General features: G+C 37.9%; 2 protein-coding genes across 6 annotated transcripts in view; one reads left to right on the top strand and one right to left on the bottom strand.

Annotated features, from left to right (window-relative positions):
• Window positions 1–1,504: 1,504 nt before the first annotated feature.
• On the top strand, window positions 1,505–5,318 carry LOC145422880 (2-epi-5-epi-valiolone synthase-like). The gene is made up of 3 exons (XM_080294791.1): window positions 1,505–1,739; window positions 3,128–3,758; window positions 4,941–5,318. Exons 1-3 carry the CDS (start codon window positions 1,612–1,614, stop codon window positions 5,181–5,183), a joined length of 1,002 nt encoding a protein of 333 aa, XP_080150917.1. The 5' UTR covers window positions 1,505–1,611; the 3' UTR covers window positions 5,184–5,318.
• Window positions 5,319–5,392: 74 nt separating this feature from the next.
• LOC145422879 (microphthalmia-associated transcription factor-like) overlaps window positions 5,393–13,566 on the bottom strand; it is a 30,797-nt gene continuing 22,623 nt past the window's right edge. For 3 of the 5 annotated variants that reach the window (XM_080294786.1, XM_080294787.1, XM_080294788.1), the window contains exons 9-11: window positions 12,707–12,854; window positions 11,963–12,200; window positions 5,393–5,766 (exon numbers count right to left, since the gene is read on the bottom strand). In XM_080294786.1, coding sequence (XP_080150912.1) covers window positions 5,540–5,766; window positions 11,963–12,200; window positions 12,707–12,854 — 613 coding nt within the window. In that variant the 3' untranslated portion in view covers window positions 5,393–5,539. Of the gene's footprint in view, window positions 5,767–11,668; window positions 12,201–12,706; window positions 12,855–13,566 lie in introns of those variants that run through there. The other 2 variants (XM_080294789.1, XM_080294790.1) reach the window with 1 other exon arrangement.

Here is a 13,566-nt window from a genome sequence, read left to right as displayed (position 1 = left end):
GTTGATGTAATACTGTAACTGAACTGATGTTTGGTCCCGTATGCCGTCACAGATTTGTTGCGCTGCTTCTTGATTAGAAGTTACTGATGGATCAGGAGTGTTGTCACAAGGTGTGTGTGTGTGTGTGTGCATTATGATGTACTCAAACTTAGAGGGCCTGCAGATGAAGATACTACAGATTAAACCACTGGTTGAATTAATACCAGCACATACCGGTAATCACCTTTAACAAGAACAGCATGCAACTTTGTTATAGAGCCCCTTGTGCCATTGCTGAAACAGTGCTTTGCATTTTTGTTTTTTTACAAATGCCAACAATAAAGTGAGGACATTAAATGAATGACTGAATAATGTGGCAAAAGGAGTGTTTTGACTCTGCACAGTATATAGAGTGTCCCTAATCACCTACTCAACCCAGCAAAGTTGAGCCAAATTACAGAGTGCAAATGAACTGTTGCTTGTTGAGTCCTACTGAGCAATTGTTCTCTATTATATACTTTTAAATGGCACCTCCCAGGCGCTTTGAATATTGCAAACTGCCTGATAGAATAACTTCGCTAGTAGGTTGTAAAACCCATTAATGGTTTTACAGTTGTATTGTTTGTGCATTAAAAACCTTTCCTCTGTTCTTTATATCCTTTCTCGAAAGGAAACACACCTGTGATGGGCGGTCTTTAAGGAAAGACGTTGGGCAAGTTGGTGAGTGGGATATGTAATCTGGCACCAGTTTGGAGAAAAGTTAGGGTGGCAGAAAAAGGGGTGGATCCAGCTTTTCCCCGTGTTCTGACAAGTTCAGCAGCAGCAGTCTTTTTTTTTCTGAAGATTCATACCTGCCTGACACTAGAGTGATTATGTAGCACTAAAGGAAGAATGGTTGCTGTAATTAAACAGCTTGAAACTGTTGTTAATTATTAAAATTGTAATTGGGGCAATGGTTTGTGGTGAGATATGCAGTAGAAACAACTTTCAAAGGGTGTAATTTCCTACCGTGCAATTTACATACCTTCTTTGAATTTCCTTTGTTGTATTTTACTTTTTTATCTCCAACAGGTTGCTTTGGAGCATTTACGTTTGCCTGTCTCCATTGTCATTTCCATGAGGTAATTATTCTGTAAAAGGTACATGTCTGAGCCACGATTTTCCCATGCACAAATATATCATGCCATCCAGAGGAGGGGGGCAGTTTCAAACAAATGGACTGTAACTGCTGTGGTGCCTGCCAGGATACAGGAGAACTTACAAAGCTGGGTATGTAAATGTAAGAGGCATGCTAAAAAAATCTCTCTTGCCTTGAATTTTTGACTTGCAGACTTGTGGACACAAACATTCTTTAGAGTCATCACATTCATCAAGTTGTTAACTGCTTTCTCACCCCAAAATAGAGTTGGTTAGATTAATAAAATAAGAAAATAGCCCTCAGTTGATCCCATGCTCACCCCACCCAGTCGAGTAACCAAATGCCAACATGAGACTCAGTCCAGCATGCAGGAGTGTAGGGTGGGGGTTTACGCTATGTTGAGTAATGTCCTCCACACTGACGCCCTGTATGCCATTAGCATGAATAAAGACATAGTAGGCTGAAGACACTTGGCAGCCTGGGACTCTGGGAACATGATTTCAAATAACAACTCCAGTTGTTCACAACAAACTAAGTTTAATCTTGTTCAAGTGAAGGGAACATGGATTCGACAAAGTGACCAGTTCCAGCTGGCAGAGGGAAAGTTATCAGATGCTAAAATGTAAGTATAGAATGGAAAATTATTGATATCTCAGTGACGTGCAATAGGAGCAGGCAAGTTGCCAACCGTAATCGGCAAATACATTTAATCAGGTTGTTTTACAAACTAAAAAACTTTGCTGAAAAATCTCAGATCTTTAAAAACAAATAATGATTTAAAAGATATTCGTGCTCATCGGTCATGCTGTATGTTCACTATTTATACTCTTTGACTATATGCTGATTAGCATTCTCCATGGAGCAGTGAAATGCCTTTCTATTTTAAGCTACAGTCACCCATGCAAAATATGTACAGCAGTGGTGGAAGAAGACCTTTTAAGGCCCTGAAATGATATTTTCTCAACACTACAAGCTCAAAATTTTAAAGAGGTTTTTCTGTTTTCACATGCAATAGTTCTTTGTTTTTCTTTTGCCGTTCAGACTACACTGAAGTAGATGAGTCTCATTTATAACAATGTTATAACACCTCATTACACCAACCAGAATGCAGCACCTTATTAGTCAGAATGAAAGAGTAGCTGGATTGTGTTATCACTTAGAGTTAAAGCTGGTCAAACCAGATTTTAGCGCTAATGACGTAGGTTAAAGAATAATTATTATAGGCAATAACAAAAGCAGCTCTAGAAAAAGCAGCTTTGATAGTTGTTTATTGAGTTAGTTTTTAAGAGTAAATGTAACAATACTGACTTGTCAAAGTGCTGCATTGAAAGTTCTTGTTAACACAGACAAAAACATTTGCAAAACAAAATGTACTTGGAGTTTTTTCAGAAAAAAAAAGCCACATTTACATTGGGTCTTACTCATCAGTGGGTGTATGTTTGAGGTCTAATCTATTTAGGTCTTGCATGCATTTCCTTCATCATAAAACATTTACAAAGCTATTTTCCAAAGACTTTTTAGTCCTGCATTATCTAAATCCACTGGTTTTTGTGGCACAATTTCAATTCTAAAGGAGTTGGGGCACTTTGTAAAATGTAAATATTTTGCAGTTGTAGTGGCACATTGAAATACTTCTTTGTGCATTATTCCCACATGTCACTGGGATAGTACTTCAAGTAATATACTGCTTCGTAGGGCAACTAGAAGTCAAAACCTCTGACTTTTAAATGATTTAAAAATAAATGCATTCATTTGCAGAATGGTGGTTATTATTGTGTTAATATGTAATGTTACACATTTGCTTTTATACAAAATGTAACTTCAGCTTTCAAACAAAATAAGTCAAGTAAATAACAGTATTTACCCACATAAAGTGAGGTAGAAGTGTAAATTTGTATTGAATGGAAGGTATAGGTTAGTATTCTAGCAGGTGTTTTGAATGGAGGCAATTAAATGTTTTTCCCTTCTTTTTCTTTTTTCTTTTTAACTTTATTGTGAAATTATCTCTAGCTATGAGAACAAGTCAGAACATGGGGTTTCCTGGACAGTGGTCAGCCCTGTTGTGTTCACCTACAGAGTTATTCAGTGCAAAAACATACTGGATCCCACGAATGACACACTGCTCTGGGGTCACTTAGGAGAAGAAGAACTTAAACACACCTTAAGTAACTGCAAACCACCGAAGCGATTTGTTGTCATTGATGAAAATGTCAATAAGCTGTATGGCTCCCAGGTTTCTCAGTACTTTAAAGCCAGAGGGGTCGTTTACAAGATTCTCCCTCTGCCCACCACTGAAGAGAACAAGTGTATGGAGTTAGTGACCAAGATCCTGGAGGAAGTTCATGAGTTTGGTATCGACAGACGCTCCGAGCCAATCGTAGCCATCGGCGGTGGAGTTTGTCTGGATGTGGTGGGCTTGGCGGCATCTCTCTATCGCCGAAGGACCCCGTATATTCGAGTGCCGACCACTCTACTTTCTTATATCGACGCAAGTGTAGGGGCAAAAACAGGAGTCAACTTTGCTGGCGGGAAAAACAAGCTGGGAAGTTATGTCCCACCAGTGGCAGCCTTCTTAGACTGCTCATTCTTCCAAACTCTCCCACCACGTCAGATCTCTAATGGGATGGCAGAGATGTTAAAGGTGCTCGTCGCTGCATGATGGCTGATCAAGAGAATGAGTTTCCTGATGGTCTTGCATGTATCAGCCCATTAACTCCTAAATGTATGTAATTTGCTTGCAGCTCACAGTAGAATGATCTTATTGTTCAAGCCATTGTTGTTGATCTTCTTTGGTGTCAGACTTTTAATATTTTGTGGGCAGGAAGTAATAACTGGCGAGAACAAGATCCATACTATTTGCAAACAAGATAATAGTTGTGTACAACTTCTACAGTATTCCAAAAAGCACTGAAATGTATCAATAAGACAGCTGATACTTCCCTTGCTGCAAGTTTGTTGTCAATATTGGAAATGAAAATGGTGCTTGTTCTTAAGAGATAATGCTAAATTCATTTTTCCCACTGATTTTGTGTTTTGATATTATTCAGAATTTTTTTTTTTGCTCATCAATAATGCATACTACCATTTTCTCATCTGGACACAGAATACACAAAGCTGATTCAAGCGTCATAGTTGGATGTTTTGACATTTGGCTCATTGCAACTAACCCTCTTGTAACCACAATTTAACCACAGAAGTGTTTACTGCATTTACTTACTCACAAAAACCTAGATTTAAGCTGCTACATTTTAAAATATCCCTAATAAGATATACAACTTTAAGTGCCCATGCTACTGAAAGCCAGCTCCTTTTAAACCTGAAAGTCCTCATAGTTTCTAGTGTCTGTCTATCACCATGTGCTGTGAAGCATGCAAAAGAAAAAACTAAAGACACCCCCACCCACAAAAAATGTGCTTTGTTTGTTGTTCCTTCACTCAAAGGAGCTCACACAATGCTGTGCAGACAGATATGGTATGTGCAGCTCCGCAGGGGTAAGATTTCTTCATGCTTATTTTAAAACTGAGTTAAAGGATTAAAAAAAAAAGAAAGAAAATTATGTGAACAGGTTCACACATTCTGATACTTTCAGTGATGTAGAAGATTTCAGCTTACTGTTTAAGAAAGTTTTATCTGGTATTTCTATTAAATACTTTTATATCTATTAAACATGTCTGGAGGGAATCTTTGAAATTCATTTTCCCACAGTACAACAATGCAATGCATGTGATTGTTTATTATTAGATATTCCAGTTTAGAATAGAGTGTGTGTCTTCTCTTTCACTTATTGCCAGCTATTAGGTGTTATTCTACTGATACACTTTAGATGGCTCTGATGAAGCACCGGGGCCTGTTTGAGTTGATGGAGACTGAGGGCAGGAAACTGCTGCATACCAAGCTGCAGGTTTGCAAGACCAGGCCTGAACAGGAAGACAGCGCCACAGCCATCATCCGCATCGCTATAGAAACAATGCTTGAGGAACTGGCTCCTAACTTGTGGGAGGATGATCTGGACAGGCTGGTGGATTTTGGTCACCTCATCAGCCCAGAGTTAGAAATGGTCAAGTAGTATTTTCTATTGTAACAATATTCTATAACAATATTGTAGCAATATTTGAGAGTATGAATTCACTCATTAAAGGGGACCTACTATGTTAATTTCCAGCTCAATATCTTCTACTCTTGGAGTCTTTTATAGTATCTTTGTAAAACTCACAGCTCAAAATAATCCTTATTTAAGGGTTTGCATATAGCAACCCAAGTGATGAAAAAGAAAAGCATAATAGGTTCACTTTAAATGTGAATTACTGTTACAGAGTAAACGTATTTAGATATTATTTTATTAGCAGTTACTTTTTGGAGATTATCTGCACACAATTAAGTGTAACCTCCATGTTTTGCACAGAGAATATTGCCAGCACTGCTTCACGGAGAGGCAGTCAACATCGATATGTCCTTCATGGTATATGTGGCCGTCCAAAAGGGACTTCTCACAGTAGATGAGAAGAATCGTATTATCCAATGCATGCTGAGTCTGGAGCTTCCTGTGTGGCACCAGGACTGCACTCTGGAGCTGGTGCAGAAATCCCTTAAGGAGCGTCTGAAGCACTCTGCTGGCTCTCTGAGGATGCCTCTTCCCACAGGATTGGGAACTGCAGGTAAAATAATATATAGTAAAATTTTTCTTTCAATAATCAATTGACATTACAAGTTACACTCTCTCTGTTACATAAAGGATGCTCATTAGCATGTCTTTTTTTTCTTATTTTGTAGAAATCTTTCATGGTATGATTGGTGATGGAATTCTTTGCCAAGCCCACAAGAAATGGACTGATGAGCTTTCTTCATCAGGAGACAAATGAATTTTACATGACAATATGGACAGTATAGACATGATATAGATACACAACTGCTGCTGATTTCTCAATTGCATGTCCACCACATCCCCAAAGGAGGGCTACAGGACTGAGATCTTAAGATAAGATAAGATAAGATAAGATAAGATAAGATAAGATAAGATAAGATAAGATAAGATAAGATAAGATAAGATAGAACTTTATTAATCCCTCGGGTGGGTTCCTCTGGGAAATTCGACTTCCAAAAAAAGCACAGCAACGACCGAAGTTAGTTACAGAACTGTTATATATATATATATATATATATATATATATATATATATATATATATATATATATATATATATATATATATACACACACACACACACACATATAAATACAGAAACAAATATAAATAAAATATACAAAGGGGATAAATAGAATAAATAGGAATAAAAAATAAAAATACAAGTGAATTGCACATTTCAAGTATTGAGTCTATTGCACTGTGGACTATTTACAAAAAGTATTGCACAAGGCATTGTACAGTGAGGTGAAGAGGCACTACAGCTTAGTTGTTCCCCCCTCCTTTGTCCTCCTGTTTCCCCTCCCTCTCCCTCCAGAGAGGAGTTAAACAGTCTGATGGTGTGTGGGACAAAGGAGTTTTTAAGTCTGTTAGTTCTTGTCTTGGGGAGAAGCAACCTGTCACTGAACAGACTCTTCTGATTGTTTATGGCCGTGTGCAGAGGATGCCCAGCATTGTTCATAATGTCCAGCAGTTTCTTTAATGTCCTTTTCTCTGCCACTGTCACCAGAGTGTCCAGCTTCATGCCGACCACAGAGCTAGCCCTCCTGATCAGTTTCTCCAGCCTGGATGAGTCCCTCTTTGTGACTGTGGAGGCCACTGAGTACAGTGAACTCATTGCCATGTTCAAGAAACCAGTTTGAGCTGATTTAAGCTTGGTCACATGGTGCGTTATCTTACTTGAGGCAGACATCAAAAGATCCTAAAGGGATGGACATGGTCAGAAACAATACTTAGGTAGACTGTAGTATTTAAACAATGCTCAGTTGGTACTAAGAGACCCAACATGTGCCAAGAAAATATCCCCCACATCATTACACCAGCCTGAACTGTTGATACAAGGAAGGGTGGATCCATGCTTTTATGTTTTGTACACCAAATTGTGACCCTACCACCCGAGTGTCACGGCTAAACACAAGATTAGATCAGGGAATGTTTTTCTATTTTTCTATTATGTAACTTTGGTAAGTCTGTCTGCATTGTAGCTGCAGCTTCCCGTTTTTAGCTGACAACAGTGGCACCTGGTGTAACAAGCTATATTTGGGTTACTTTTGCCTTCCTATCAGCTCAGAGCAGTCTGGCTATTCTCCTCTGACCTCTGGCATCAAAAAGGCAATTTTACTGCTTTTCACTGGTCATTTTCTCTTTTTCAGACCATTTTCTGTAAACCCCAGACATGGTTGTGTGGGAAAATTCCAGCAGATTATCACTTTCTAAAATACTCAGACCAGGTCTTCTAGCACCAACAACCATGCCATGTTCAAAATCACTTAAATTGCCTCTCTTCCCCATTCTGATGCTCATTTTGAACTCAGCAGGTCGTCTGGTCATTCAACTCAACTTTAGTTAATGGTTTACAACACACCATAATATAATGCAAAAGCTTCAAAAAGCAGTTGGTAGAATAAAAAAAAAAAGAAAATATCAAAAGCAATGCAATAATTTTTGTATATACAGAAGAGGACTTTATCTTATAAAAAATATACATGTGTTTAACTAAACTTACTGTGTTGCATTATCCCTTTTAATTGAAAGTGTAGCATTCTAAATGACTGAATCTTTGTAAATTAAGTAAACGAGTAAAACTGAACACAAACCAAAGATGTTTGTTTATGTGAGTTTATTATATTATAATAAATTATAATAAGTATAATTAGTATCGAGAGCGAAATAAAGGCAAACTCCACCAACATTCAAATAAAACTTTTAATATTTCTCACAAGATAGTTTCCACATTGAGTACCATCGAGTTTGAGCTCACTAATCTGAAACCAGTGGGTACAGTAACTACTGCTACATTCATCTCTTATAAACTGTAACAATAAGAACAGTAGCAACATCAGCAGAGAACATTGTTTGTATGAACCACAGGAATGACAATTAGAAGACAAGGCCTAAATTGAGCTAACATACCATAGTTTTTCATTAGTGGTTTATCCATAACATGCCATAACAATTTACAGCTCAGAGAGTCATTATGAGAAACGAGTTAAGTGACAGCTTTAAGTAACTGCCACCACATAGTGTAATGTTTATATCTTTTCTTACAGTCACATTTTAGGGTTATTTAATTTATCTGTTCTACGTTTAGCCACAGATCCATGTTACAGGTATGTGGGTGTTGTACTGTTTCGAATCAGTCCCTGGACCTGTGTCACCATAAGAAACAATCTACAGTCCACTGAAGCTTCATCAATGACAAAAAAACCAAACAAACCAACACATTAACTCAAGGTTCACTTCTCAGCTTGTTCAAGAACTTGGATTTCATAGTTAGCATCCTCATTGGATGGCAACACTGTAAGATAGCTGAGCTGCTGTTGAGTAAATCTTGAGTCATATTCTCTACAATGTTCTTTCCACATACAAGACTGAACTCTAACCGTGTACTTATTTGCATTTTACATATAACCTTTGGGTAACGATCCATATATTGCTTAAAACAAAAGAGGTTAAACACCACTAAGAAAGGTGGCTTTGTTTTGCAGGTTGTGTCTTTGTAGAAATGTATTGCCTTCATGTGGCACACAATTTGGCAGTTATTACTGAGACCTACATTCAAAGTTGTCACCTAGAAACCTAAGAAACACTGCCTTCAGTGTAAAATGTCATTTGAAAAAACTAAAATGAAGAGCTAAAAATATGGCGTTCCAAAGTGTTCGGTACTACATAAATATATATAGTATTTGAATATTAATCATAGGTATATAAATAAGTCAAATATAATAACACTATTAGTCTACAGCATCATTACTGGCTTGTGAACCTGTAGCACTGCACAACGACACTTTCAGGTAAATGCAGGACTGGGATTAGTGGCCATGTTTTTTTGGTAGCGAAAAAAAACAAACCACTCTAGAAGGTTAGCATGACAGCCATCTTTGATTATTTTCCTAACAGAAATCGTGTGAATATATTCACTGTATATATTACCCTGATCATCCAGGTTCCCCACTATAAGAATCAGTGGCTCAGCAGCTCATTCTTGTTCATATTCAAAGCCTCTACTGCAAAGGTGGCCGGCATTAGCTCTGCTCAAAAGGTCATTGGTGCCTGTTGCAGTAGCAACCTAAGGACCTGGTGGCACTCTTGAAGAAAGGCTCGCCAATTGCACTTATAGAGGTTACTTTGGTAGTTAACAACCAGATCTGTATTAGATCTGTATTTGCAAGCAAAGTATGGTTGGCTGAGCTCAGCCTTAGAGACAGGATGATGAGTATGGATATCTGGAAGGAACTCAGAGATGTTGAGATGAAGCAGTTGGGGTGGATTGGACATCTACTGGGAGCTTCACTTTGGAGGTTTTCTGTGTACACCCATTTGAGAGAAGACCCTTGGGCAGACCAGGGATTATTTATCTTATTAAGCCTTGAAACACCTTGGTGATACCAAGCAGAAATTGGTAAGCTCTGCTGGGGAAAGGACATCAGGTATCGCCTGCTCAGACTGCTGCTACCATGACCCAACTTCAGTGGAGTGGAGTCAACGGTTGAAGAAGTCAGTAGATTTCTAAGTCAATCAACATACTAAGTAATTAATGATAATAATACAGAACACTATTTCAAATATTATGTCAGGGTATAATTATTAATTACTTATATATTTTACTCTGCATTTATAATGACTTATTTCCTAATTTACTTCCTTATTTAATGTTGAACACTTTGGCGTTCCATAATAACAATACTCGTGGTTCTTTTGTTTGAGGGACTTGTAGTGTAGCTCTACGAAGCTCCACACACCAATATAAACATCAACAAAACATTTTTTTTCCTTCTCTTCCATCTTCAGGGTAAAAAACAAAACAAAACAAGTTTAAGGCACTTAAATGAAAAGATAATTGCCTCGACACCATTTCAGACTCATTCATAAAGAGAAACCCCTTTGAAGACATGATGCTGCTTTACAGGCACAACTTTAACCATTGCATAGTTTGACAAAATGGAGGCTGTGCTGCAACAGGGCTCGTAGTATATGGCAGGTGGTTATTAAAAAGGCATACCTATGGAACATGCTAGAACTGTTCAAAACAAACTGTGGAAATATACAACAACCATCCAAGAATCCACAGCTTTTCACAAGATTCTGTATGCATTTGAAATAGTTAGTTTGTGCTCAGATTTAAAAGAAAGACAGGCAAACAAACCAGGTTTCAATTATCAGAAGTCATTCCAGTGTTTTGACAATGTCACGCATTTCATACAAAATCCCAAAGCAGTCTCCTTATACTCCTTGGCAATATAAATGTTCACATCATGAAAAAAAAAGTCCTGAATGTGAAATGTCACTGATGTGGTATATCAAAAAAAAAAAAAACCCCAACAAGAATAATTTAGGAAATCAATGGAAATTTGTAAAATCTGAGATTAACAGGTCTGCAGTATTACAGTATGGAGTCTGTGCTGGGATACTCTAAGTTTAACCAGTTATGTCTGTCTGATCACTAAAGATAAAAAAACATTACAATAATTGACTAACATCTATTAGATTAAAAAAAAAAAAAGATTTCTATAATTAAGAAATCTAGAGCTATCAAGAGACAACAGCTTCTTGTCAGACCATTTATAGCCTATTTTTATTCTACTAGTTTTGAGACAAATTTGGGGGTATTTTGGCAGTTTTGGCAATGAGGAATGTACTGGTAACATACTGGGTCTGTAATTGGCACTGGCTAGTTAAAGAGTGTGTGGTGAATGTATAACACTGAATAAAAGACTAAAATTATTCTCGTGTAATGAGTTCATTGTAATTATCTTAAAAGAGAGATTCTAGCTTTTATTTATTCATTTCTTAAATGTGCTTTCATTTATTAATAATGGCTCCATGTAATAAATTAGCTTTAAGGGGAATGTATTCATAACATCTTGTTTACACACGCGTGTGTATTTATATAATCTACAGATGATTTCATATTTGTCAAGCAAGAAATTTCAACTGGAAGACTGACAAAGACTCTAACAGCCAACACGTGCATAGCAATACGACAACGATGTATACACATCTTAATAAGGCATTGGCACATTCAAGTTCAATCTAAGACACACAGAGTGTAAAGCACTATAGTAATAAATAGATCTTTTTCCTTCTATTATTGCTATTGATTTAAAAAGCAGTGCTTATCTCACCACAAAATATCTACATTTCTGACCATGATTTATAATTTCCCTAGATTCTTTGGAATCAATAGAAAAAAAGGATAATCTAGCCTCTATCCAAAGATAAATGCATATTTTTTTTTAAATATAAAAACTTCTATTTTTTTAACTCATTGTCATCAAAGTATTGATTAAAGCAAACACTTAAAAAAAATCAGTCCTTGAAATCAGGGTCAAGGGCTTGAAAAGACATAACACGAGAAAACAAACAAACAATTTGGAAAAAGATTCAATACATGTAAACACAGGTGGGAGAGAGGAGGAGTAAAACAAACAGAGAAAGGACAACAAACAGAAGAAAGCCTTTCCAGCAGCTCAAAGTGTGTTTGCCACTGACTTGTAGCAGTAGGTGGAGGGGCTGAAAATGCAGGTGAGGAGTGTTCCAGTAGGGGGTGCTAACAACCCTCATTCTCATCCATGCTTACACTGCTCTTGCGACTGCTGTCCTTTGAGGTGTCTGGGGAGACGGATGAGAGCAGAGGGTCGCCCCCCCTCACCGGTGATAAGGTGTCTTCCATGAGGATGTCGCTGAGTTTGGAGCCCGACTTACTGTGAACGCCGTAGTGGCCCTCGGAGAAATTGGAGTGGCCTTCGTTTAGCTCGAGGTTGCTGGGTGTTTCAGGAGTGCAGGCGGGGTGTTGTTGGTGATGGGGATGGAGTGTGTACAGGTCCTGGTGACAGTCCTCCAGAGCAGGTTCTTGCTTGATGGTCCGTACCCCAATTTCAGCAGAGCAGAGCGCTGAAGATGCAATGGCCAGACCGTGAGCCCGCGCCTGCATCTCTAATTCCTGTAAGCCAGAGAGCGACACAAACACGTGCAGGTTAGGCATTAGGTTAGTGAGCACTCCTAATCTTCTAGTTTGAGGTTTGAGGATGAATGTTAAAGTATTGCCTTTTCTTTGCTGAAAAGCAGAGTGGGAGATAGTTAGCAAAGCTGCCAAGTGAAGGTTTTTAAATATCCAACTGACTGTAACAGAGTCATTTAACATTTAAAACTTGCAGAAGGTTTTCTTTTTCCTCCTCTAATACACCGATGTGCAACTCTAATTAACTACAAAGAGCTCAGTGTTGATCACAGATTCAGGCTCCTCTCATCTTATGATCAATTTGTTACAAGATGACGATCTTAACAACTTTGCAGTATGAATCTGTGCCTTTCCTCGTTTTCCCTTAAGCTATCTCATAAAAGTGTATTCATTTCTTCCAACATTAGTATAAACGTTTTTCTCCTCCCCTTTGAAATCCCTACACGTGACACATTTTTGAATTTTCTCATCTTCATCAAAGCTTTTACCTGTATTCTCAACATCAGATGCCGGTTGGCATGCTCAAGCTTCTTCTGACGATTCTCCAGCTCCTTGGCCCTCTGCTGTTCCCGCTGCAGCTTCCTGATGTAGTCCACTGATGCCTTCAGGATAGTGCCTTTGTTCCAGCGCATATCTCTGATATTTAAAAAGGAACTATTATTTTTACATCCAAACGTTTAAATGTCAGTAGATAGTCTAATGTACGCCTCTGCAGTTAACAATTAAGAAAGAGGAGAGAATAAGATTGAGGAAAAATGAGCAGAACTTTTGCAGAGGTCATAAAGTTCTTTGCAGAAATTGTTACTACACAAGACGTTTATGCACAATAGGTAGCCTGAGTCACAAGCAGTCATAAGGATGACCCTGAGCTCCCTGAAAAAAACATGAATGTTGCAGCAGATGTTTTGCAGGAATAAAAAATGATCTTTAGTCAACTTTATGGGAAAACATCCCTCCTGAGGATTTCATTTGTACAGTTAAGGTTAAGTTAGGTCAATTTGGAAGTGGTACTTACACCTTACAGGCAACTAATAAAAATTGGCAATGCTAGAAAGAAAATGTGTGCCTGCTTTTTCATAAATGTGTACTCATTTAAACCAGGTCTGCTGGTGAGAATCTTGAATTTGTGCATGTGGGTGGAGGAACCAGCTGGACTTAATCAAAACAACCAGGGCTGAACAGACATAACAAAAGCAACTGGGATCTTTTTAGACCCACAGGCGAGGTCAAAGGGCACAGCGATGAGAGAAGAATATGGTTAAAAGCTGAATTTGACAGTGTAATTATTATAAGCCTCATATTACATTTACAAATTTACAACATTTGCCTAAATCGAAAGATCTGTATA

This window comes from Astatotilapia calliptera, chromosome 20 (genome assembly GCF_964374335.1).
Source record: "Astatotilapia calliptera chromosome 20, fAstCal68.1, whole genome shotgun sequence".
In the NCBI taxonomy this organism is placed as follows: domain Eukaryota; kingdom Metazoa; phylum Chordata; class Actinopteri; order Cichliformes; family Cichlidae; genus Astatotilapia; species Astatotilapia calliptera.
This window is presented reverse-complemented; position numbering and strand designations above follow the sequence as displayed.

What these genes read in the sequence shown, in the direction of transcription:
- LOC145422880 (XM_080294791.1), top strand. Translation starts at nt 1,612, where the DNA reads ATGATTTCAAATAACAACTCCAGTTGTTCACAACAAACTAAGTTTAAT. An exon ending in AAGTTATCAGATGCTAAAAT is followed by an intron (nt 1,740 to 3,127) that starts GTAAGTATAGAA and finishes AATTATCTCTAG; the next exon opens with CTATGAGAACAAGTCAGAAC. An exon ending in GGATGGCAGAGATGTTAAAG is followed by an intron (nt 3,759 to 4,940) that starts GTGCTCGTCGCT and finishes GATACACTTTAG; the next exon opens with ATGGCTCTGATGAAGCACCG.